This window comes from Protopterus annectens, chromosome 1.part1 (assembly GCF_019279795.1).
Source record: "Protopterus annectens isolate FY-2018-M chromosome 1.part1, PAN1.0, whole genome shotgun sequence".
In the NCBI taxonomy this organism is placed as follows: domain Eukaryota; kingdom Metazoa; phylum Chordata; order Ceratodontiformes; family Protopteridae; genus Protopterus; species Protopterus annectens.
The window spans coordinates 1,000,369,470-1,000,396,665 of record NC_056726.1 but is presented as its reverse complement, the minus strand read 5'-3'; the positions used below and the strand labels follow the sequence as shown (position 1 = coordinate 1,000,396,665).

The 27,196-nt window shown below is 41.4% G+C and overlaps 1 protein-coding gene across 1 annotated transcript in view; it reads right to left on the bottom strand.

The window, feature by feature from the left end:
- Window positions 1–27,196, bottom strand: part of LOC122808624 (trichohyalin-like) — a gene marked incomplete in the record, with an annotated part of 76,801 nt that overhangs the window by 7,780 nt on the left and 41,825 nt on the right. Inside the window, 4 exon segments of the mRNA XM_044079593.1 lie at window positions 7,516–7,580; window positions 15,990–16,037; window positions 18,232–18,349; window positions 23,350–23,496. Coding sequence (XP_043935528.1) covers window positions 7,516–7,580; window positions 15,990–16,037; window positions 18,232–18,349; window positions 23,350–23,496 — 378 coding nt within the window.

Below are 27,196 nucleotides of genomic sequence, written 5' to 3'. Positions count from 1 at the left end.
CCACAGGGGGGTCATTCCTATCTATGTCTTATTTATTTATTTATTTATATTTTACATTTGTTGACAGGGATAGTCCAGCTAGATTCATGTCCATTTTCAGTGGAGGCCCGGGGAGAAAAGCTCCAAGGTAGACACAGTAAAAACAATAAAGACATATTATAGATATGGTATTTACAAATAATACATAAGCAGACATGAATAGCCAAGTTCACAAGTTAGAGTTACCCCGGTAACAGTCAGGGGAAAATTAAACAGTAGTTTGATTAATAGATTATTAACATTCATGATGAGAGATAGCCAGGCTTGTTGCAGTGGCAAAGCCAGTTTAGTGCCAGATGTTGTTTGAGTTTGGTTTTAAATTGGCCTTTGGAGGAGTGCAAAGTAATATCAGCTGGAAGTGAATTCCAGTCTCTGCCTGCAGAGTTTGCAAAGAGGGAATCACCGGCTGCATTGTTAATTTTGAGTGTCTGAATTAAGTCTGTTTGAGAATCGAAGCAGTCGTGGATTGTTATAGGGGTGATAATATTTTTAAGAGCTGGTGTATTATCTGGATTATAGAGGATTGTATTAGCCATAATCAGAAGGTTATATTGGATTAGACTGGGAAGTTCTAGCCACCCAAGCTGTTTAAGGTTGATGCAGTGGTGTGTTCTAAAAGGCAGGCCAGTGGCAAACCTGGCAATGTGATTGTAATAGGTTGACAGTCTATTAAGTACAGTCTTGTTTAGATTAAAAAGAAGGGGGGAAGCATATATAAGTGTTGAAAGCAGGTGAGAGTGAGCTATGGCAATCTTAGCTGGGGGGGTTAGGAAGGCTTTTTTTCTCTATAGTGACCCAGGTTTTTTATTGATGGTCTTGATCGATTGGTTTACATGAAGGTCAGATTTTAGGTTATTATCAATAATGCCATCTATTAGTTTTGTAGAGGGGTTGGGGATGATTATTGTGCCCTCTTTTGCATTTATGGTGAAGGTAAAAGCAGCAGACCTTTGTGTTGGTGAGAATAACAGCATTTTAGTTTTTTTGGGATTTAGTAACAATCGACACGCAAGGAGCCAGTTTTCTATAGTATTAAAGGTGGACTGGGTAGCAGACCTCAAGTCTGAAGGAGATGTAGCTGAGCAAATCAGTGTGGAGTCATCAGCATATTGGATACAGCTGACATTTGGGATGACCGTATATAAGTCGTTAATAAAGACGGAAAACAGTAGGGGCCCTAATATGGAGCCTTGTGGTACTCCAGTGGTGTTACGTAATTGGTTAGAGAGCTTGTTCTGCCAGAGAACAGCCTGCTGCCTCCCACTGAGGTAGGATTTAAACCATTGAAGGGCTTTAGAATCTAGACAGAAAGATTGCAGAGTGTAAATCAAAAGTTGGTGATCACCATGTCAAATGCCTTGGAAAGATCCAAGAAGAGGGCTGAGGATATGTGATTATTGTTACAGTTATTATTTACGGTACTGGTAAAAGCTAGTAGGGCTGAAGTCATGCTGTGGTGTGGATGGAAGCCATGTTGAGTATCAGGCATGAGGTGATTCTGAATTAGGTGATGCATGAGTTGTTTTTGTATACATGTTTCCATAATCTTAGATAGTGGAGAAAGTATAGCTATTGGTCTGTAAATGGAGAATTCAGTGGAGGAACCTCTTTTATGTAGTGGGATTACGTAGGATGCTTTCCAAATGGTAGGAATTTTAGCCTCTGCTATGGTACGATTAATTAGTATAGATACTGGATAGGCAATGGCATCAGCTGATTTTTGAAGGTATTAAACAGGGAGTTGGTCAGCGGAGAGTGTGGTGGGTTTTAATTTTTTGATCAAGGTACGGATAAGTGACGTGGACACTGGTTAGAAGCTGAACGAGAGTAGGTTTATAGGGGTGGTACTATCAGGGCCAGGGGAGCTAGGAGGTAATTGGCTAGCTAGGGCTTGAATTGTCTCAGTAAAGAAATGCTTAAAACTGTCCGAAACATCCTCAGGGGATTTATCAATGGTAGCAGCAGAGATAGGGGTAGACATTTTTCCAGGACGAAGTAGATTACTCAGACCTGCCCAGAACTTCTGAGGATTTTTCTGGTTTGCTGTCTGTAAATTACAGTAGTATTGTTTTTTGTCTTGTAAAATGTATTTTTTAGTTTCATTCCTAGCTTGCTTGTATTTAACATGATCATGGGGATCTTTAGTGGAGCGCCATAAAGCCCAAAATTTGTTTCCACTGGTAATTTTTAGTCTAGACTCTTTAGAAAGCCATGGTGCAGTTTTTGCCTTTGTTTGCTTTGAGTGGGCAGGTGCATGTAAATTAAGGATTTCAAGAAATTTGTTGTTAAAATATGCAACTGCCTCCTCTAAGGGGATGTGTTTTACCATAGACCAGTTACAGGAGTTAAGTTCCTGTTGGAATTTGGCAGGGTCAGAGCCTTTTTTGTTTCTGACTTTTCTGAATAAGGGTTGATGAGGATTAATGGCTTTTTGCTTAACTATGTAAGTGAGAAGGTGGTCACTTAGGTCATCAGAGAGGGTACCAGCAGTGTACAGTTGGGGGTTACTATTTATGAGTACCCAGTCGAGTATGCTTTCTTTTTGGTTGGGTTTATCTAGCCTGGTAGGGGTGGTTATGATTTGTGTAAATGCGTGCAGGTTAATGTGGGTAGAAGAGGATTCTGAGGAACAGGTGCCCCAGTCTATGTTAAAGTCACCAAGTAGTAGGGTTTCTTGGGGGTAATGACATGATAGCCAGTGTAGGGTGCCTTCGAGTGTGGCTATATTATTACCCAGGGGGAATATACATACAGATGATGTTGATGCATTTACTTTTGTTGAATTGCAATTTAGTGGCAAGAATTTCAGAATTATTAATCTGAGGTGGTTGATTAACATCTATGTTCACATTAAATTCAGATTTGTAGAGTATAGCTACCCCCCCCCCTTCCTGGAAACACGATCCAGTCTGCGTATGTTATACCAAGGTGGGAACACTTCATTGTCAGTAGTGTTAGGTTTTAACCACATCGCAGATAGACAGAGAATCTCAGGGGGAGTGGACAGCCAGGAGTGCATGCGTTCATGTACCTTGTTATTAATGCTCCTAATATTGAGATGACAGGACAGGAAAGAGTTAGTTGGTCTACTAATTATAGTTTTGTGGCTTAGGTTACAGGTAGAGGGGGTGTATATATCAGAAGTGAATGGGCCAGGGTTGGGGTGAATATCACCACCAAGTATAAGGTTAGGACTATACTTAGTGATAAGCTTTAGGAGTTTGTTTACACTGACTCCAAATGTTTTCTAAGGCTTTGGTATGTATTAACTTAATGGTTGTATTTTAAACTGAATATTTTAAGCTGTATTTTTAAACTGTACTTTGCACCAAATTAGAGACTATGTTTAGACGGTGTTTTATACTCTTGTATGGTATGTTTTAGCTGCAGGTTATTGGTTTAGAGTATAATTTTCAGGGCTATATGTGGGAGAGCAGAGTGAAAATACAATATTCAGGGTTTTATTTTAGGTTAAGAAATAATGTTACAGGATGCTAGGGGCAAACTAGTTTAATTAAAAACATGGAGGGAGCCAAATTACTATGGGGGAAAGACTAGCTGACATAGTGTTATTCCTGCAATGTACACATTATGCTGTAATAGTTACGAGGCATCTCTGACAATGTACATATTATGTTATAATGATGGAGGAACCTCCCAGTGCACATATTATGGTATAATGCTCACATGGCACCCCTTCCCATAGTGGTGTTCTCTCAGTCCGTGCATTATGTTTTAATGATGGTGGAATTCCCACAATGCACACATTATGATATAATAGTGATATAGTGACACTTCCTATGGTGGTACTCCCTCTATACACAAATTATGCGATAATGATGGCGGAGCTCCCACTCTGCACACATTATTCTCTAATGGTGATGGTGACAGGGTGACACTTCCCATGGTGGTACTCCCCCAATGCACACATTATGTTATAATGATGGAGAAAATCCCACAATGCACTAATATATTATAATGGCACTTCCCATGGTGATACTCCCATCAATACACACATTATGCTATGATGATGGGGGGAACTCCCACAATGCACACATTATGCTATAACGATCACATGGTGACACTTCCCATGGTGGTACCCCAATGAACACATAATGCTATAATGATGGTGGAACTCCCCCAGTGCACACATTATGGTATAATGGTCACATGGTGACATTTCCTATGGAGGAACTGCCCCAATGCCCACATTATGCTATAATGATCACATGGTGACACTCCTGTGATGGAACTCCCCCAGTGCACCCATTATGCTGTAATGAATGTGGAACTGCCACAATGCACTGATTATGTTATAATGGTCACATGGTGACACTTCCCATGGTGGTACTCCTCCAATGCATGCATTATATTATATCGTTGGTGGAACTCCCACAATGCACACATTAGTTCCTCAATACACACATTATTCAATAATGATGCTGAAACTCCCACAATGCATACATTATATTATAATGATGGCAGAACTCCCTCAGTGCACACATTAGTCTCCCAGTGGAGGCTTTTGATATGTAAAGCAGAGATACAGTCACCTACATAGGAGCTGGTGGGGCTTTGCATTCAGTTAAAATGATGGTGAAACTCCAACAATACAGACATTATGCTATGATGATAGCAGAACTCCCCCAATGCACACATGTTATAAAGATAGCGGAACTTCTCCAACTTCATGCTTCTTAAGACAGAAGTGGTGAACTTCATGACACCCATGCAGATGGATAATACAGTTACGACTACTGAATCCAACACTATTTCTCTTTATAAACACTTACATGAGTGCATGGATCGTGGTATCCCAAACAGAACCAAGATGCTATCCTCCAAAAAAAGGAAGACAATCTGGTGGTCCCCTGCCATAAACAAACTGTACAACAGAAAGAAGAAACTCTTGCAAAATAGAGTAAAATCCCATGAGTGGAGGAGCTCCCTGGTCAGTCTCAGTAAGAAGCTGCGATCCCTGATAAAATCCTCCAAAGCTAGTTACGTAAACAAAATTGCCACTGATTCTAAAGACAACCACAAAGCATTCTATAGCTATGTCAAGAATCTCAATGGCAACACTCAGATCTGCTCTGAGTTACAGCACAATGGCACTAAATATACAGACCCAACTGATATTGCCAACATCCTGGCAGATAGGTTCAGTGCTAACTTTACCCCCTCTCACCCCCTAAAGAGCCCATCTCTAAACCAGAAGAATGCAAAGTTCCTGTAATCACAGCTGCACAGGTAAAAAACACACTCTCCAAAGCCAAGAACACAGCATCCATGGGACCAGACAACATCCCAGGCTGTGTTCTACATGAACTACAGAACGAACTGGCACCCCACCTAAGTACCATGTTCAATCATAGCCTCACCTCAGGCTTTGTGTCTGCTGAATGGCGCACAGCAACGGTTATCCCACTGCACAAGGGGGGAGCCACCACAGACCCTGGGAACTACCGCCCCATTAGCCTGATGAGCCTGGACTGCAAGGCCATGAAACGTATCATCATAAAACTTATAAACAAAGACATTGGTAATCTCCAAACTCTGGATCCCACCCAGTTTGAGTTTGTAAAAGGCAGATCATGTCTCCCAAACCTGATAGACTTCTTTGATGCAGTCACCAAAGCCATATTCAAGGGTAAGGTGGTCCACACAGCCTATCTAGATCTTGCCAAGGCTTTCAACACCATCCCCCACTCTGGAATTATAGATAAACTCACTAAACTAGGTATATATCCCTATGTCACAAGATGGGTTGCCAACTGGCTCACTGACAGAACCCACACTGTGAAAACAGCAGACTCCAAATCCGACTTCAGACCAGTGACAAGTGGAGTACCACAGGGTTCAGTCCTGGGTCCTCTCCTGTTTGGTATCTAGTTCTCTGAAGTACAGGCTAACACAGAAGGTCTTTGGCTAATGAAGTTCGCAGATGACTGCAAACTAGGAGCCATAATCTAAACTCCTAATGATGTGGACATCCTACAAAAGGGCCTCACTAAGACAGATGCCTGGTGTCAAAGCCATGGCCTCAAGCTCAATGCCAAAAAGTGCATTGTCATCCCCTTTGGTTAAAAACTCTGTACCCATGAATTACAACATAGGCGGTAGTATACTTAACACCGAAAGTGTGATAAGAGACCTTGGGACACAGGTGGACAGTAGTCTCTCCTTTGATAATCACATAGCCACAGTAGTCAGGAAATCCTTCTATGTGGCACACCTCATCACAAAAGGTTTCTCATCCAGAAAAAAAGAGGTTATTGTTCCCCTCTACTCATCACTCATTAGACCCATTATAGAGTACAACGCCCCTTTTGGTATGTACCTCACAAGACATCTACAACAACTGGAAAGGCCGCAGAAATACCTCACAAAGAGGATTACCGGCCTCAAACAGATGCCCTACACAGACCATCTCAAAAAACTCCAGCTTTACTCCGTCGCATATCGCCTACTCAGAGGTGATCTCTGTCTAACATACAAAGTTATGTCAAACCCAGAGCTGTTGGACATGCTCCACTTAAAGAAATCCCAATCCCTCCGAGCTACATCCTCTAGGGACCTAAACTTGTCACAACAATAAACAGAACATGCCGGAGGGATAGATTCCTGTCCCAGAGACTTCCCATACTCTGGAATAAACTACCTATCTATATCAAACAAAGCTCCTCATTAGCACTCTTCAAGAAAAATCTTGATGATTGGATGGGAAATAGGAAATTCACCCCAGGGGTCACCTCTGTGGCTCTGCTCGACAGTGGCACAGGAAAATAATTTTCTTGGGTGGCAAAAACCAGGGTACCTTTTTGGCTGGGCTTGTATAGGCCCTAGGGCCAATTGCCTAGCACCTACCTATGAACCTATGAACCTATGAACTCCCCCAATGCACACATTATGTTATAATGATAGTGGAACTCCCCCAATGCACACATTATGTTATAATGATAGCAGAACTCCCCCAATGCACACATTATGTTATAATGATAGTGGAACTCCCCCAATGCACACATTATACTATGATGATAGCGGAACACCCGCAATGCACCCATTATGTTATAATGATAGCGGAACTCTCCCAATACACACATTATGTTATAATGATAGCGGAACTCCCCCAAAGTACACATTATGTTATAATGATAGTGGAACTCCCCGAATGCACACATTATGTTATAATGATAGCGGAACTCCCCCAATACACATATTATGTTATAATGATAGCAGAACTCCCCCAATACACACATTATGTTGTAATGATAGTGCAACTCCCCCAATGCACACAGTATGTCATAATGATAGCGGAACTCCCCAATGCACACATTATGTTATAATGAAAGCGGAACTTCCCAATGCACACATTATACTAAATGGATAAGTCAGGAAGATGTATATCATGGCAGTACTGATCATTCCTGCATCTTAAAAACAAATTGTATTGTTAAAATTTCAGAAAGTACTTACATGGCTTTCAGTTCTCTTGCATTTTCTAATTCTTCTCTCATTGCAGATAATTTGTTCTCCAGTACCTGACAATTTTAGTAAACATAGTTAATATTCAGGCCTGATGTACAATTACACTTTATGCTGATAACATCTGTATTACCTAGTTAAAGCCATTCAGTTGCTTCTTATAAATCAAGCTGGAGAAAACAGCCATGTTCTAGTTCACACCTGTCTTTTACACAAGACCATAAGAAAGGGGAAGAAGTGCCTGAAGACCATTTCTGTAGCTACTGCTTTTTGGCCAGTAGTTTGATTCATGTTTAGCTCTGGTGGGACCACTGTAAGGAGTCTTACCCTGAGGTGTTGTGACTGCCTGAGCTCATGATATGCAAAGCAGTGATACAATCACCTACTCAGGAGCTAGGGAGGAGGGGGACGGAGGATTTGCATTCATTTAAAAAATGTTCTTGTTTAAAATTCATGTTTAAAAAGTAATGAAGTTCACTTCATGCAGGAATGTAAATTCAGTCAGTGAGGCACCCTGCAGAACAACAGCGGTTAGTAGGCAACAGAATGAGAAATGCCTAAAAATCACCTGCTTTTATTCTTACTGTTACACTTTATTCCATTTGATTGTCTAATTTTTGGCAGAACTTTTTTGTGGACAACATTCGTACACCCTTAACATCTTCTCTTGGCCTTTCCTTGTTTTGTCCCATTAACATGTGTAACTTTACCCAGGGTTACTTAGCTGTAACCAGAAAGGTAAGCATTCTCTCTCAGTACAATTTTCACTGCATTGCGCTTAGCTGTTTCATTGTCTGCACCCTCATAATCCCCACAAATGTTGAACTGCCTCCATATAGCCATCTATTTCAGATACCTTACTCCTGATGTGACCTATGAAGAGAACTGAAGAGTTGCTTTATACAACACAGAGGAGCTAGATATCAATGGAAAACAAATCTTCCAACATAAAAGATCTGTCAAAAAGCAAATTGAAGGTCATGCTGCTTAACGCTAGGAGTCTTAACCTGAAAATGCACTCACTGGAGGCTCTCCTTGCACTGGAAGATGCCGACATCTGTGCAGTCACGGCAACTTGGTTCAAGGCTGCAGAAAGCACTCCTGCCTTACCGGACTGTACCTCATTCCAGCACCAAAATGAGGTCTGGAAGACTAAGGGAGGTGGAGATTCTATTTTCATTAAAGACAAGCACACCTCCAGACTGGTTTGCCAGCATGATGCACTAGAACTAATCCATGTGCAACTGACAATTGGCAAGACACCCATCCAAGTTATAGAGTTATAAACCCCTCCATGACTCAGGACACCCACTCTTCCTACCTGGACCTTCTTGACTCCATCAAGGTACCCCCTAATACCCTGATCATTGGTGACTTCACCTACCCCACCACAGACTGGGTGAACAATTCCTGCTTTAATCCATTCACCCAATGATTCCTTGACTTCATCAGTTCTAATTCACTAGACCAGCTTGTCTCATCCCCAGAAGGGGAGATAACATTCTAGACTTGGTTCTCACCAACATGGGTGACCACTGCACCATCCCCATAGTAAGTTCTTCCCTGGTAAGATCAGATCATTGGTCTGTCTCATTCGAAGTGTCTCTCACATCCAATGCCCCACCCCCCTGTCATAACCAGTCTGAAAATCTTCTCAAAAGCTGACTACAACCTTCTAAGGGAGGGTACCAGTAGATTCACACCACCGCCCCCCTCAGGGGATGCAGACAAATATGCTGAACAGTATGCCAGTGTAGTATACAAGCACCTGTATAACTGCATGGACTCAGCCGTACCCAACAGAACTAAACCTGCTCCTCAAGGAAACACAAAACTATCTGGTGGACATCTGTATGAATAAGCTTTACAGCAAAAGGAAGAAACTGTTGTTCAATGGTAAAAAGGCACAAATTCCCAATTGGAAAAACTCCCTCCTTAGCCTCAAAAAGCAAATTAGATCATTAATGAAAACCTCCAAAGTCAATTATGAATTGAAACTAGCCTCCAAAACAAAGGCTAACCACAGTTATGTCAGGAACCTGCATGACAAAGCCCAGGTTTGTTCTGAATTAGTTCTTAATTGTACCACTTACACTGCTCCTGTTGCCTTAGCCAACCTGCTAGCAGACAGGTTCAGTGCAAACTCAACCCCTTGTCCCCCTCAAGGCCCATTTGATATCCCCGATATGTATCCCACACCTCACATTTCCACAGATCAAGTGTTAAAGGCCCCATCCAAGGCAAACAACACAGCTTCCATGGAACCTGGTGGTATCCCAGGCTGTATTCTGCACCACCTCCAGCAAGAACTAGCCTTGCCATTGAGCACCCTATTCAACCATAGCCTCTGTACAGGCTTCATTCCAGCAGGGTGGAAAACTGTCATTGTCATCCCTTTGCACACAGATGGTGCCACTACTGACCCTGGAAACTATCGCCCCATTAGTTTGACAAGCCTGATCTGTACGGCCATGGAGCGTATTATTATTATTATTATTATTATTAAGGGTGGGAAGGTGGCATAATGGTTAAGGTGTTTACCTAATGAACACAAGGTGCAGGGTTTGATTCTCACATGGGGTAATTGGCTAGGCTTGAAATAGCCCACAAGGGTAGTTAGCCTAGTACTAATCTATGAACCTATGAACCTAATCTATGGACCTCATAAACAAGGACATAGGCAATCTCCAAGCACTTGACCCCACCCAGTTGGGATACATCAAGGGCAGATCTTACCTGTTAAACCTGGTTGACTTTTTTGAGACTGTCACTAAGGCACTGAATGAGGGGAAAGTCAGTACATACAGCTTATCTTGATGTGGCCAAAGCCTTTGACACAATCCCCCACTCCGGCATCATTGAAAAGCTAACACAACTTGGCATAAATCCCTATCTCATCAGGTGGATGGCCAACTGGCTCACCAACAGGGCCCACAAGGTCAAACTAGGTGCCTCCAGCTCCAACAGCAGACCTGTCACTAGTGGTGCTCCCCAGGGATCTGTCCTGAGACCCCTACTGTTTGACATCTAATTTTCAGAGGTCTAGGCAAAGACAAAAAGCCTGTGGCTGACCAAGTTTGCAGATGACTGTACATTGGGTGCTGTCATTGACTCCCCAAATGATGCTAACATACTACAAGAGAGTCTCACAGCAACAAATGACTGGTGCCAAAGTCATGGCCTTAAGTTAAACCCAAAAAATGTATTATCATACCATTTGGCAAAAACATAGCCCCTACTGATTACCACATCAATGGCAACTCCCTAAGCACACAATCTGTGGTGAGAGACCTGGGTACACATGTTGACAACAATCTTGCATTCGATCATCAAACAGCGGAAGTGGTCAGAAAAGCCTTTTACTTGGTTCATCTCATAAGTAAAGGGATTGCATCCAGAAATAAGGAGGTGATTACCTCTGTGTACTCATCCTTCATTAGGCAAGTAATTGAGTGCAATGGTCTGTTTGGTATGTACTTCTCCATACATGCATCCATGACCTCAACCTGGTCTGTGACATCAACAGGGCTTGTTGGCGGGACAGATTTATGTGCCGAAGACGCCCACTTCTGTGGAATAGACTCCCTCTCCATGTCAAGCAAAGCACCTCATTAACCCTTTTTAAGCACAACCTGGATAACTGGATGGGAACAGAAAACACACCCCTGGGATTCTACCTGTGTCCCTACTGGACAGAGGCATTGGGTGCTGACTTGTCAGAAGATGGGCTAAATTCTTGGCTAGGCTTGTAAGGGACTCAGGTCCAATAGTCTAGTAACTTCCTGTGATCCTGTGAAACACCTGCACCAACTGGAAAGGCTACAGAAATACCTCACAAAGAGAATCCATGGTTTCCAATATTATTATAGCTAGTTTCCAGTTTGGAAAGATTAAGCTTAGATAGATTGGTATAAAAGGCAGATGCATAGAACAGGGTAGAAGTAAGCTGTGTCTGGGCAATAGATTTCTTAGCTAGTGGGGTAAGGAAGGGTTTTATTCTATACAGGGAGCCTAGTTTTTTTATTGATGGTTTTTATAGTATTGTTAACATGGACATCGAAGCTGAGGTTATGGTCAATAGTTACGCCGAGGAGATGAGCAGTAGAGTCAGGGGAAATACAAGTACCATTGTCAGAGGTAATGGTAAAGTGGATCTGTGGGGATTTTTGGTTGGGAGTAAAAAGTAAAAGATTTGTTTTTTTGGGGTTAAGGAGGAGGCAGCATTGGGTAAACCATTTTTCTACTTTGTTAAATACAGTTTGGATAAGGGTCTGGAGGGAGGAGGAAGACTTGGCAGTACAGATAAGCATAGAGTCATCAGCATATTGTATGCAGCAATCTGTACTCAGTATTGTACAGATTGCTCAGAGGTGATCTGTGTCTTGCCTACAAGGCAATCTCAGACCCTGCTCTACTAGAGATGCTCCATATCCATAAGACTAACTCCTCACGCATTACCTGATCAGAAGGACTAAATCTAATATGTGACATTCACAAAACCTGCTGGAGAGACAGGTTTGTCTCCCAGAGGTTGCCCCATCTCTGGAATAGATTTCCCATACACGTCAAACAGACTACCTCACTAACCCTCTTCAATTTCACCTTGATGAGTGGATGGGAAACCAATTTATCCCAGGGGTTCCACCTGTATCCCTCAGTGACATAGGTGACAGGTGCTGATTGAGGTTTCTTTTTTGGGGGATAAACTCTTGGCTTGGCTTGTAAGGGCCCAAGGGCCAATAGCCTAGTAATCTCCTATGATCCTGTAAACATCCTTGTGCAATAATGGTTCTTCTGTAGGACTTTTTTATAAAGTGGGCCATTTTTAGTCTTTGCTTGACTGACGCTTAGTTCCATGCTGACAAGCACACTTTGCATGGGTTGCTCTTTCTATTCCCTTGTGTTCTCTGACATGGACACATTTAGGGTTGCTACCTTTTCAGATGTCAAGAATGGAACATTTCTTATCAATGTTTGAGACTGTATAGGGCAGTCCATACTATCCATCCATGCAGAGGACTTTCCAGTTTATTACTAGAATTAAGGCTTAGGATTTGGATAAATTTGGCTGCTTCTAGTTGTTTATATCATATATTAAAGTGCTTTATAGGCAGAAATATATTACTGAGTGTGTTTCCGGATGGTTATACAGGAAAATTTGTTATAGGTTATGACAGTACAGGCTGATAGGCAATCTCTTCTGGGTAGTGATAGTATCCCGATAGAAGTTTGGAGGTTGTATAAAGAAAAATAAGCCCAGTGCATAATAAAGTGTACAATAAAGTAACCTAGGAAGGGGATGTTCCACCTGCAAGGAAACAGGCAGAGGTGATGGTTTTACCAATGAGGGATAAAGTCTGAATGCCATTTTTGTCCTAGGCCATGGTTAAAAAGTGACTGTGGCTATTTTAGCATGCTATATGGCTTGTTGGCTACTGGGGTAAATGTGTGATCAAAGTGGATTTGTTATGAAGGGACAAAGTTTTGATAATCCTCTAAAAATTGGAATAATAATGCATTTGGGGAATAGTGATGGTCAGCTTGGATGCTGAGAAGGCTAACAACACCTTTTATGAAACTATGAACCTGATTCTGTGTACACAGATTAGAAGGTTAGAGTAAAGATCCATGTAGGTTTATATTTTAGGCTTACTAAGGGTACTTTGCAAGGATGTACACTTTACAATATCACTTCTGCCTTTTTTAGTTTGCTTGGAGCACTTGGCAGCTTAGATCAGGTAATTTGAAATAAGTGGTTATAGAGTGGGGCATATTCAGATGATGTGCCAGTTGATGCTACACCAGACCAGAAGAGAATCTACAAAAATGTAGAGTCCTAGCTAATTATGGTAGTTTTGTAGGATGTAAGATTAATATCACCAAGAGAGATACAGTAGCATTAAATTATAATTTTCCCTGTACTTAAGAAATATTTATTAGTAGTTGTGGGAGTCAGTTTATGTGAAATACCTGGGTGTTTAAATAGTGAGTTTGTTGGAGTCATCAATACTGCACTACAATTGTTACATGGCAGTTGTTCACATGATAGAATTCCCACAATGCACACATAACTATGCTGAAATGGTCATGTGGTGTCAGCTTACATGGTGGTCACATGGTGTCAGCTTACATGGTGGTCACATGGTGTCAGCTTACATGGTGGTACTCCTGCAGTGCACAATTTGAACAACTGGAAGGTCAGGAAGCAACATATATCATGCCAGTGCTTCTCATCCCTGTAGCGTATAAAGAAATTAGATCCCAAGAGTGCAGACATTACATTATTCCACACTTCCATTGTTGTTGCATGCTTTTCTGGCTTTCTTACTTAATATTCCCCTGTTTTGTAAGATGGCTGGAAATATGTTGAACTTTATATGGGATGGCAGAATGTCCAGAGTGGCTAGGGAAAAGTTGGTAATGCTTTACAAGCTGAAAAGTTAAATGTACCATATCCTCATATTTATTTTGAAGTTGTGCCATTGAATTTTTATTTATTTTTGTTAGGAATGTCCTGCTTTTGCTTATTCCTTTGACTGCACTAGCTGTTATGGAATTTCAGATTTTGTCCCTTCTGTGGCCAGAGTGAAACTTACTGAAGACACTGATTCAATATGTGACAGATATAAGAACTTATTGAAGTTGGAGTCCATCTTCTCACCATAAAATCCATCAGTAAATGCAGCATACACACATCAGCAACACAGAGCACCTACCTCCACTACACTGGTTTATGCTCAGATTGTTAAGAGAACACTGCCAAAGCCTCTCAGGCTATGGAATAGGAAATCATGGTCATTAGTTCACATAACAGCACCCCCACATTCACCATGCATATTAGTATCCAGTACAAGTATCTCTAAGTGTCACAAGAGTGCAGACTCCAAGCCCTTAAGACCCACTTAGACTGCATCTACCTACAGTAATGTTTTAGTACTTTGTCAAGAATGTGGTCACTGCCTTCACAATATTGGATTCAAGAACAGGGGGATGGTCAGCTGCCTTTCAAGTGCCCTTTGTCAAGAATGTGGTCACCGCCTTCACCATGTTGGATTCAAGAACAGGGTGATGGTCAGCTGCCTTTCCAGTGCCATAATCTAGGATGTAACAAGGGCTCTTGCCACTGGACAAATACATTTATGACCTGATACTGGCCCATGTGGGGAGTAAATGAATTTAAGTGCTCCACCCAGAAGGACATATGAAAGGATATTACTGACCTTGATGTGCATGTGCCCAAGGCAGTAAAGACAGTGGTCTTGAGGGGTATTTTCGCATCACCTATGATGATACTAAGGTTCAAAAACAAAACAAAATAATAGCCTTAAAGGACTGGCTATGAAACTAGTGTCATTATCATATTTGGCATAGTGGCACGTTACTGTGGCTATAGTGTACTGGGTCCTGGGTTCGAGACCTGCCTGTGCTGGTCATTTTCCCTCTCCAAGTCAAGCAGATTACCTCTTTAAGCACAATCTGGATAACTGGATGGGAAATAGAAAATACATCTCTGGAATTCCACCCGTGTCCCTGCTACACAGGGGCATCGCGTGCTGATTTGTCCATGCATGGGCTAAACTCTTGGCTAGGCTTATAAGGGCCTCGGGGCCAATAGTCTAGTGACTTCCTGAAAACATCCTGGTATAAGATTGCTGACAAGCCTTCCTTCTGTGCCAAGAGTGATTTGCACCACTTTTAACATGTCCTTCACATTCTAGCCAAAGATTTTGCTGGCCTATTAGGCAGAGTTTGCTGGACATTCCAACCGACCAAATAAAGTATAATTCAGAAGAATGTATGGTGGCCCTACTCACTGCCAGCAGCCTTAACAAAAAATGCCTAAACTTGGAGAACTTCTGCAAATTGAACATATTTATATATATTCAGTTACACAGACAAGGTTTCAGAGCAATTAATGCACTCCCACTATTTTTGGATTCAGTGCCTGTCAAATCTTCAGACTTGCTCGAAATTGTGGGTGTTTCAGAATTTGGCAAAAATGTCATCACCTCATGACTGAGGTGTGCCTACAAATCACATACCCAGGATTAATATCTCTACTTTGTGCCCGCTGAGTGCCAGAAAATACTGTGGCTGCCCCCACTATTCACTGCATGAAGTAGGTATCTGAGAATGAATTACTTCACAAATCGAAATAAAAAGACCAGCACATGTAACATTTCCTTCACTTTTTGGAAGTAGATAGTTGCATTCAAACTTCAAGAGTGATTAGGAATTTTCTATAACTAGCACAGTGAAAATGTTAATTGAAAATTGCAGTAAAATGGCTTTTAATCATGGATAAAGTCAGTGTTCCCACTGCTGAGGAATGTCTGTTAGTAATGAACTGTGCTTACTTTCTAACCAGTGTAGATCAGTGGACTATCCTGCATAACACACACAAATAAACAAATTGTTATACATAATAAGATGTGAGCATTATAAATTAAATGTGGTATCCTTACTTTTTTCCTCTTTGCACGCTGTGCTTCAAAATCCTCATCGTACTTTTCCTAAAATAATAAAATAACATGTAAATAGTGATAATGATATTTTAAAATTCACAAACAGTTTAATTTATTACTTCTGTAACGGATACCATGCAACACTTTATTACGACCTTGTGCAGATGGATTACCATAAGCAAACACCTAACAAATTGGGTACATCACTGTGGGGAAAGATCTCCCAGAATGGTTGCACTCAAGCATCGAGTCTGCATATCTGCAGACTGTAGCTATAGGTGCATTCGGAGTGTGTGTGTGTGTGTGTGTGTGTGTGTGTGTGTGTGTGTGTGTGTGTGTGTGTGTGTGTGTGTGTGTGTGTGTGTGTGTGTGTGTGTGTGTGTGTGTGCGTGCAAGTGTGTGTGTGTGTGTGTGTGTGTGTGTGTGTGTGTGTGTGTGTGTGTGTGTGTGTGTGTGTGTGTGTGTGTGTGTGTGTGTGTGTGTGTGTGTGCGAGTGTGTGTGTGTGTGTGTGTGTGTGTGTGTGTGTGTGTGTGTGTGTGTGTGTGTGTGTGTGTGTGTGTGTGTGTGTGTATGTGTGTGTGTGTGTGTGTGTGTGTGTGTGTGTGTGTGTGTGTGTGTGTGTGTGTGTGTGTGTGTGTGTGTATGTGTGTGTGTGTGTGTGTGTGTGTGTGTGTGTGTGTGTGTGTGTGTGTGTGTGTGTGTGCGCGAGTGTGTGTGTGTGTGTGTGTGTGTGTGTGTGTGTGTGCGCGTGAGTGTGTGTGTGTGTGTGTGTGTGTGTGTGTGTGAGTGTGTGTGTGTGTGTGTGTGTGTGTGTGTGTGTGTATGTGTTTTGTGTGTGTGTGTGTGTGTGTGTGTGTGTGTGTGTGTGTGTGTGTGTGTGTGTGTGTGTGTGTGTGTGTGTGTGTGTGTGTGTGTGTGTATGTGTGTGTGTGTGTGTGTGTGTGCGTGAGTGAGTGTGTGTGTGTGTGTGTGTGTGTGTGTGTGTGTGTGTGTGTATGTGTGTGTGTGTGTGTGTGTGTGTGTGTGTGTGTGTGTGTGTGTGTGTGTGTGTGTGTGTGTGTGTGTGCGCGAGTGAGTGTGTTTGTGTACTTGCATTTTAGGCTCTTTTTTTGCCATCACCGGTACATGATACAATAGACAGATAAACAGAGGACACACTGGTACAACAGATGTATATTCTTTTGCTCTGTACCATTTACTTACAGCTTGTTAACTGGAATAATACGTTTATCCCTAAAGGGATCGATTTTATATATTACTTGGATGCAGTACACAAAACAGAAAACTTAGAGGGTTCTACGTTCTGATTAAAAACTAGTCATAAAAATATGCTATTCAATGTATAAATTGCTACTATTTTATATATAACCGTCACATCATATAATATGTAGTCTAGTAGTTACTTTTGATTAACAGTTTAGTGTGTTTTTGACCTGTGAAGTTTTGTTGATTAACACAAGTTGTACTGTCTTGCATAATCATACTTATTTTGTTATATTGATATCAGTTAATCTGGATAGTGGACTGATCCTAGTGGACTCATTGTTTGATCCACTACACTGGTTAACAGGTATCAATAAAAAATGAAGATTAAGTAATGACAGTAAAAACTTGCATTAATTAGAAAAACTCTTCAGACTAAACCACCTGTCCTGTTTATTTATACTATAGTATGCTTTTTTTGCTGAGATGCACTTGGTGGGAGGATGACATAATAGTTAAGGTATTTACCTTAAGGACACAAGGTGCAGGGTTTGATTCTCACATGGGGTAACTGGCTAGGCTTCAAATGGCCCAAAAAGGGCAATTAGCTTAGTATTAACCTATGAGCTATATTCCTTTTTCTGTATGTATACGGCAGATATTACTTGCTGCTGTGATACATGCACATATACTACAAATGGGATTTATTACTCTTCTGTTACTACTTACGCTGAAGATGTTACTCTTCTTTAGTCCATGTTATTACTCCTTGTGTATTTATGGATAACATAGAATACTCTATCCTGAAATACTTACACATTACTCCTTTTTCTGTGTTTATGTACCCTACAGATAGTATTTTCCCTGTGATGCATTCTCGTGTATCAGACCTTTCTGTATTTATGTTCACTACAGATAATAAAATGTAAAATATAACTTATTTTTTGTATATACTACTGTACAGCTACATATACCAAATATGTTACTGTTTCCTCTCACTTGTTCCTCTTAAACACAACATATGAATGACAATTGTACCCATTTATTCCGTTCCTCTTCTAGCTGTTTTACTCTCTCGTTTATTTCTTCAACCTCTAGCAAGACTTCTTCTTTGATTTCTTGAGGGGGCTCTTTTTCTAGTAGGTGCATTCTCAGTCTGTAGGTTACACAAAACATTTGATTTACAATTAGTGCTGGTGATTACATTAAAGCATTTACAGACTGTTAACTGCTACTGAGATAAGACATTCTTTGAAATGCAATGCTAGCTCTGTCTTGTTCCACAATCTTTAAAAACTATCATGCAAAGATTTGCTTCAAGAGGAGGGAAAGCCTCTTCTTTTGCACCTGGTGCCATAAGTCTCTCCACAATCAGGATAAATCTCAAGAGAATCACTGACAAGTCCAGAAATAATAAGATTAGGGATCTTCTTCTTTCAGCTTTTCCCAGTTAGGGGTCACCACGGCAGATCACCTGTCTGCTCATAATTGGCAGTGGAGTTTTACAGTGTTGAGTTGCCAGCCCAGCACCCATCCTTCCATGGAAGGCACACATATACACACAGACTCACACCTAGGGCCAATTTAGAGTGTTCAATCCACTTGGCAGCATGTCTTTGGGATGTGGGAGGAAACTGACCACAGGGAGGACATGCAGAATCTGCACAGAAGGGACCCCAGCCAAGGATTGAACTGGAGAACCTCTTGCTGTGAGGCAGCAATGCTAACCACTGCACCACCATGGCCACCCAAATAATAAGATTAGGGATACTTTTTAAAAAATAATTAGTGCTATTAACTACAGACAACAGAATAAGAGGATGTAAATTAATATGTATTTTCTGCAGTAAAAGAAGTCTATAACTCTAATTATTGTCAGTATTTATTAATTGTAATTTACCAGCTTTAGGAGGAATTGAGAGGGACAGAGCTAACATTTTGAGTCCAAATCAGGGATGTTTTTAAAAATCAGGCCACACCAAGCAATGTGTAGTATAACAAAATGAACAATACTCAGCATTTCCATAAAAAGCAGAAAGAATTATAAAATGTTTTCATTTCCCATTGTTGACATGCTGTCTGAAATAAACATTTATGGTACTTCCCTTCCTTGTACCTTTGTAAGCTAACATTGTATTTCTTTAAATGAAATACAATATTAGCTTACACAGGGGGTGAAAGCTTCACCCCCTGCCCCCGTCAGTAAATCAGGATATCCCCAGTACCCCCCTTCATCTGTAGGGAGCAAGTCATCACTGCCCTCTCAAAGGCAAAAAATACAGCCTCCATGGGACCTGATAACATCCCAGGCTGCATTCTACATGAACTCAGGCAGGAACTTGCTGCACCATTAGGCATCCTATTCAGCCAAAGCCTGGGTACTGGCTACATCCCAGCTGAGTAACAGCCACTGTCATCCCTTCACACAAAGGTGGAGCATCCACCGATTCAGGAAATTATAGACCCATCAGCCTAACTAGTCTTATCTGCAAGGCCTTGGAGCAGATTATCATGGACCACATTAACAAAGACATTGGTAACTTCCAAACACTCAATCCCATATAGTTTGGTTTCGTCAAAGGGAGGTCATGCCTGTTAAATTTGGTTGACTTCTTTGAGACAGTCTCCAAAGCCCTGGACGAGGGTAAGACAGTATACATCGTCTACATTGACCTGGCCAAAGCCTTCAACACTATTCCCCACTTGGGTACAATAGATAAACTCTCTCAACAAGGCATCAATCTGTATGCTACCAGATGGATAGCAAACTGGCTCACTGATAGAAAACACCTAGTCAAAATAGGGGAAGTCACCTCAAGCAGTAGATCCGTAATGAGCGGCATACCCAAGGGATCGGTCTTGGGGCCTCTGTTGTTTGGGATATACTTTTCTGAGGTGCAGGCCAAAACCAGTGGGCAATGACTGACCAAGTATGCAGATGACTGCAAGCTGGTCACTGTCATCAATAATTCCCCTAGTGATGTGGACGTCCTCCAAGAGGGTCTCACCCAAACAAATGACTGATACCAGAAACATGGCCTCAAACTGAATGCCAAAAAATGCATCATCATCCCCTTTGGGGAGAGTGACATCCCCCCACATTATCACATTAATATCAACATCCTAAGCATGCAATCAGTTGTGAGGGATTTGGGCACCCAGGTTGATAGCAACCTGACTTTTGACACCATCTTGCTTTCATTGTATGGAAAGCTTTCTACATGGCCCACCTCATATGTAAGAGTATCTCATCCAGGGACAAGGAGGTCATAACATCCCTGTATTCTTCCCTTATAAGACCCATTATTGAGTACAATGCCCCCTTTGGCATGTACCTTGCAAAGCACATGCAGCAGCTGGAGAGACCACAAAGGTTCCTCACCAAGAGAATCCAGGGCCTCAAACATCTACCCTACACAGATAGGCTAAAGGCCCTGCCCCTCTACTCAATCTCATACAGACTCCTCAGAGGTGACCTCTGTTTGGCATACAAAGCAATCTCAGACCCGCCTTGATGGGACTGCTGCATATCTGCAAGTCAAGCTCCAGTCGAGTAACCCACATGTGCAACCTCAACCTGGTCTGTGACAGCAGTAGGACTTATTGGTGTGACAGATCTGTGTCCCAGAGAATCCCCCATCGGTGGAATCTGTAGAATAGACTCCCTCTCCACATCAAGCAGATTACCTCATTATCCCTTTTTAAGTGCAACCTGGATACCTAGATGGGAAACAGAAAGTACACCTCGGGGATTCCACCTGTGCCCTGCTGGTCAGGGGCTTTGGGTGCTGACTTGTCTAAACATGGGCTAAAATTCTTTGCTAGGCTTGTAAGGGCCTCAAGGCCAGTAGCCTAGTAACTTCCTATGATAATTTGCCTACAGAATTCTAATTCAAGACAGGCTTATTTCACAGAAATCAAAGCAGTTATATAACTTTTGAGATATACGGTGTGAAATGTGGTCAGCATGATTGGTAGTTACATAAACTAGTATACATCACTGGATTTTAGAGAAGGACAGAGGGTCACTTTCCATCCCATCCGAGTTCTTCAGATGACCTCGATAGGAGTCAGGTAATTCTAGAAATGCATACAGTTCTACCTGCACTGAAAATGAGTGTAGAAAGTAAAGCTTAATCCATAAGGAATGAACAATATTTGTATTTTTATTTTACCTTTGTTTAGCAGGGCAGTACACTGATCATAAATGACCATTTGCAGGCACTGCTCAGTTCCAGAGTTTTTTCCTTAAGGCTTTCTTTGTATACAGTACTGGTAGATGTAGTACTAGCATTTCATGTTTTTGCCATCCTAATGCTTCTGCATAATAGGAGATTTCATGTCAGAGTGGCTATTTATGTCCCCACTGTTGTACTACCCACCACATACCTATCTACCCTCTGTGGCACTTCAGCATTTAGAAGAAGGAAAACCTGACTGAGGCATTTCCAGTGGAACTACTTTGACTCTCTGATGAGTGTCTCACCACAACCCAGCTTCCTATTCATTGTTCTGCCACCATTTTGAATGTAGTGGCACATCTGGTGTAAGACTATTGTAACATCATTTTTGAGGCTTTTCCACTTGAATTGCCTCAAAGTGCAGTGTTGTTTTTTATTTTTGGCAAAGTGATTCAAAGTACCCATCCTGGGATTCATATTGATTCTGTTCAACCCCAATAATTGGCCAGTGTGGCTTGGTCATTTAGCATCTGCTTCGACACCCTTTTTCCCATTTGTGCATGGAGTTAGGGTATCACATTAGTGTTGACCATCATCTTGAGGCAGTGTTCATACCACCGGCTGGCTAGCATGATGGGCAGAATCTCCAGTTCAAAGACAAGATAAAGCCACACTGCTACACCTCCTTAACTACTCTTTAGCATGTTTCTGTATCAAACACTGCACTGTCAGACTTGAATGTGATAGTATTTTTACGACCAGCCTACGTGCTGCAGTAACAAAGGCACCACTCTACACTCACATACATCATCAAACACACACACACACACACACATACACACACACACACATATCCATGTAACCACAAACAAGCCAAAAACAGTCACACACAAAACACATGCACTCACACAAAGTTAACTTACTATACTTATTTACGATACTTACTTGCCATATAAAAGCCACCCAGATAAACGTACACATACACACAAGCACACACATATGCACAAAAGCACATCTGTTAGGGCTGCCATCTGCCAAGTATTTTCCAGCCTATCTAAAAATTAGAATGCTTGTCCCGTGGTCCAGAGAGCAGTGTACAAACTCAGGTATTATGGTTAGCAGCATGAACAGAATTCTAGAGTATTTTTTTTTATGAAAAGCTTCACTAACTGCATGCAAACGAGTACAATAATAGCACAAAAAAGAGAAAAAAGATGAAAGCAGGTGCTCTGCTCCTAGTAATGTACATACTTATGTCATAAAATAGGTGTGGAAGTGGGTGGGGTGGGCAGACATTGGTGCAGAGCTAGGCGAAGTTTTGGGTGGTGCAAGGGGTGTGGCTTTGGTACAGTTTTTGTTATAGCAAAAAGTAGCAACCCTAACATCCATTCAGCTGCATTTGTGGCTCCACAGACACACCCCTACCCACACCCACATACCCACACACAGACACATGTGGCTCGACTGAACTTACTTGTAGTTCCAGTACAAGCTGTAACTACTCCCACAGCAATCAAAAGACAGAGCCTGCTGTGTACCACAACCTTTGCCAGGGGAAAACAGTACCAGCAAAGTGGTCTCTGAATCACAAAAGCTTATCTATAGGAGAGTGGTCACTGAATCAGAAAGTCTTATCTGAGCCAGTGCCAGGGCAAAAACATTAGTGGGAGAAAGTGGTCTGTGAATCAGAAAGACTTAACCCTAGTTAAGGCTTTCATATTGCAGTCAGCCTTTCCAAATCCTGCCACCGGTATTGGAATAGTACCCACCCCATCTTTTGATTTTTTTTTTTCAGTAGCAAAGCAGTTAGGTACCTGTTGACTCAATGACACCAAATATTTGTTGCAAATATTAAGCAAAGGTTGCGGTATTATAGTTACTATTTAAAAAAAAATTGCATTTGAACAGTTTGGAGTTTAGTAGTTGTGTCACAGAATACATAATATGATTATCGACAACTTTTTCTAGTACGCACTTTTCAAGTTCTGACCGTAAATAGAGTATTTGCTTAGCGAGCCTTTTTTTTTTCTCTTGAACCTCTTGATTCCATTTATCTACTTGATCGCAATCATACATCACATACGATTGTTGGACTTCTTGGAAGAGTTGCTCTTTACAGGCTCTGTTCCGACAAAAACAAAAAGTAAAGTAAGTAAGTTCAGGGTTGTAACAGATGGAGTATTACAGATAAATGTACAGACATAATTCATTTTAATACAGGAAGATGGTTTCACTTCAACATTTTTAATATGAAAACTGATACAGAAAAAGTACTCTCAAGCAGACTTTGTAAGGTGTGGTTCACAGAAGAAAGCAAATGAAAATGTAGTGCCGTATTTGATACTTTTAGAAGAAAGTACTAAATAAGAAAATGTTTCACAACCGAATAAAATTCTAAATATATTCAAAACACAGTACATCATATAAACACTTAGGTAACAGCTCAAAGGTTTTTTACTGAATTTATCTTATTGCCCCTATGAGTATTGAGAGCAATTGCTCTTTTGTCTTTTTCACCCTTTCCATTTCTTATTTAGTACTCTTAGAAGAAAGAATATCTACGGTGGTGGTGCTGCAGTAGCGTTGTCGCCTCACAGTAAGACGCTGTCCGTTTCGATTCTCAGCTAAAGCGTCTTCTGCATGGAGACATGCGTGAATGGGCGTACCTTCGTTAAAGGTTGTGTGTCAGGGCTGGTAACTCGGCATGTAAAAATCAACTACTAATTATTAGTGGACCGGAGTTCCACTGTGGCGACCCCTAACTGGGAAAAGCCGAAAGACACAACAACAGTACTCTTATAAGAAAGTAGTTTATTTCACTTCACTGTTGAAGGGGTCCAGGTACAGGCTTCCAGAAATAAGGGGTTCTGCAGTAACAGAGACCATATTAGGCAATGCAGACGTGCATGGAGGCAGAAATGCATGCATTGTATAAAGAAAAGCATAGTGTACACACTGCAAGCTATAATCCTTACTTCTGAGGATCAGTTCTGGCCCAGTTATGCTGAAAAACAGAGCTCTCAATGCTGCATCAGTGAAGGAGATGGAATATTGGCCTTGACAATACATCACCTAACTCAGGAGAAAGGGCAGAGGCCCATAAATAAACAGTTTAGTGAGGGTTAGTGATAGTGACCACTTTGCTTATTTCAATACACTGCAGGTTACACAAGAAGGACACTTTGCTTCCATGCTAAAAAGTAACTCACACTTTTTATATGTTTGTTCTTTTGGCTTTTCCTGGTTAGGGGTCGCCACAGCGGAACTCTGGTCTGCTATTGATTGGCAGTAGATTTTTTACGGGTGCTAAGGTGCCAGCTCGACGCCCAACCTTCATCGAAGGCAAACCCATTCTATGCATGTCTTTTGAACACCACTCGACCGCAGGAAGGACATGCAGACTCCACACAGAAGGCGCTCCAGCTGAGAATCAAATGGGAGAACCTCTTGCTGTGAGGCAACAACGCTACCGCTGCACCACCACGGCTTAACTCACACTTTTTATGTGTGGTACAAATTCCATGCACAAAGCAAAGGCACAAACTGATGTAATTTTCTGATATTTTTGTACATAATTTATTATCTCTATATAGTTGATCACAAGAACAAGACAGTGAAAAAGGGAACCTTGTGTAGATGTCCTATGTGGTGATCTACAATTACAACAGTCCAATAGCTTTATCAGTAATGGATGTTCTGCTTTTGCAGGGCCTTTTGAAAAGCATAGAAGTCATGCACAGACATAGCTGATACTTGTTGCATGCCAGGGACACAGGAAGGATAGAGCTTTCTGTGTGTGTGTGTGTGTGTGTGTGTGTGTGTGTGTGTGTGTGTGTGTGTGTGTGTGTGTGTGTGTGTGCGCGTGTGTGTGTGTGTGTATGTATGTTACGGGGGTAAAACTAATCTAATTTGTGAATCCTCATCAGATGTCTCATTCTCTGACAGTCCTGTACACCTCTGAATATTTCTGATACGTCAAATGCATCATGTAGCCAATGCAGTATAATTTTATCATACCCACCACCCCCTTCTAAATTGTTTTGAGAACAGAATCACTGGATCAGATGCATAACTTTTATAAAGTACTCCTACTTTTGCAGTTATATCCCTAATCAACTACATGAGAAAACTACATTTTCATTTAATTTGTTTGTAAGAGTGGCTAGCACCCCACCAATAACCCTCAACTGTCCCTGATACTGACGTATATTTTTGCCTTTTCCCCTCATAAAATTATTGTTTTTCTGATAAACTCAGAAGTTGCAGTTGCACATTTCCTATTGTTAAGAAAATGCATGTCGATGCAAAACATGATTAACCTTTTAAGTGGGACCTAATAATATCCCAGAATACCTCCTTCCATACCTCTCAAACATTTTTAGTCTGTTCTTCATAAAATTTTGGTTTTCTGGCAAATCAATGAGGATTGAGGTCAGAAAATAATGATAGACAATTGAGTTTCAAACTTCATACCCTTCAGAAAAATACATGTTAAGGTAAAACCTGTTGTTCTATCAACTTTCTAAGACTGTAAGGGCAATATTTAAAAACTGTCCCTAGTTTTGGACCTTTGTCCCCCCATCATTTATGACCTTTTCCAGATTTCTTGTTCTAGGAGGTTTAGAGGTATGCCTCCTTCATAGCAGGAAACATGAACTATTAGACCCACTAGAAGTCATATTCAGTCATGGCCTGCAAACAGGTTTCATAATAGAAGAATGGAGGACTGCAGTTGTCATCCTTCTGCACAAGGGCAGGCCATCCATGGTCCTGGGAACCCATAACCCTGACTAGTCTCATATGTAAGACCATGAAATGAATAATCTTGGACTTGATAAATAACAACATAGAAAACCTTCAGACATTCTATCCAACCCAGTTTGGTTTCATCAAAGCCAGGTCATGCCTACTTAACCTGGTGGACTTCTTTGAGAAGGTGACCAAAGCATTAGACAAGGGTAAAATAGTGCATACTGCCTTAGTTGACCTGGCCAAAGCATTTGACACAATATCCCACTGAGTTATTATAGACAAGCTTACAAAATAAGGTGTAACCCCCTACATTATTTGTTGGATAGCCATCTGCCGTCCATCCACGTATCCAGAACGTATGGACCTGTTACACATTCACAAAACAAATAACATCAGAAATGCATGATCTTGGACCTAAACCTCATCTGCAACATAAATAAAACCTGTTGGAAACATAGGAATGGGTCTCAGAGAATACCCCTTCTCTTGAACAGATGTCCCAGCTATGTGAAGCAAGGTTCCTCACTGCACTTATTCAAGCACAACTTGGATCAATGGATGGGGAAGTGTAAACTTACCCCAGGTCTGTCACTTGTGTCCTTGTTAGAAAGAAGAATCCTGTAAATGCATGACACTTATACCCAAGTTACCCTTCCTATAAGATAAGTGGTACCAAAGCTGTCCGATACATTTTGGAAGCATAACTAGTCTTAAAAATGCCCTTTAGTGTCATTAGCCTAATAACTGGCTGTCAACCTATGAGGCATATTTAAAATTGCCCTGAGTTTTGGGCCTTTGTCCCTCAATTATTTTTCACTTTCTCCAGAATTCGTGTGTAAAGAAGTTGAGAAGTATGCACCCCCTTAACTCCCACCTGGCTATTTCCAAAGCAGAAGACAGCACCAGCACCCTATGCTGCCAAAACTAACCATGAATATGACTGTAGGTGTGTGTTTCGGTGATTGTAGAATTAATTTGTTAAGCTACAGTATTTGTTACATTGGGGGGGAGTGCAAGGAAATATCACTGTTGATACTCAGTTTGAATCCCAATTTTCTTATGTTAATGTA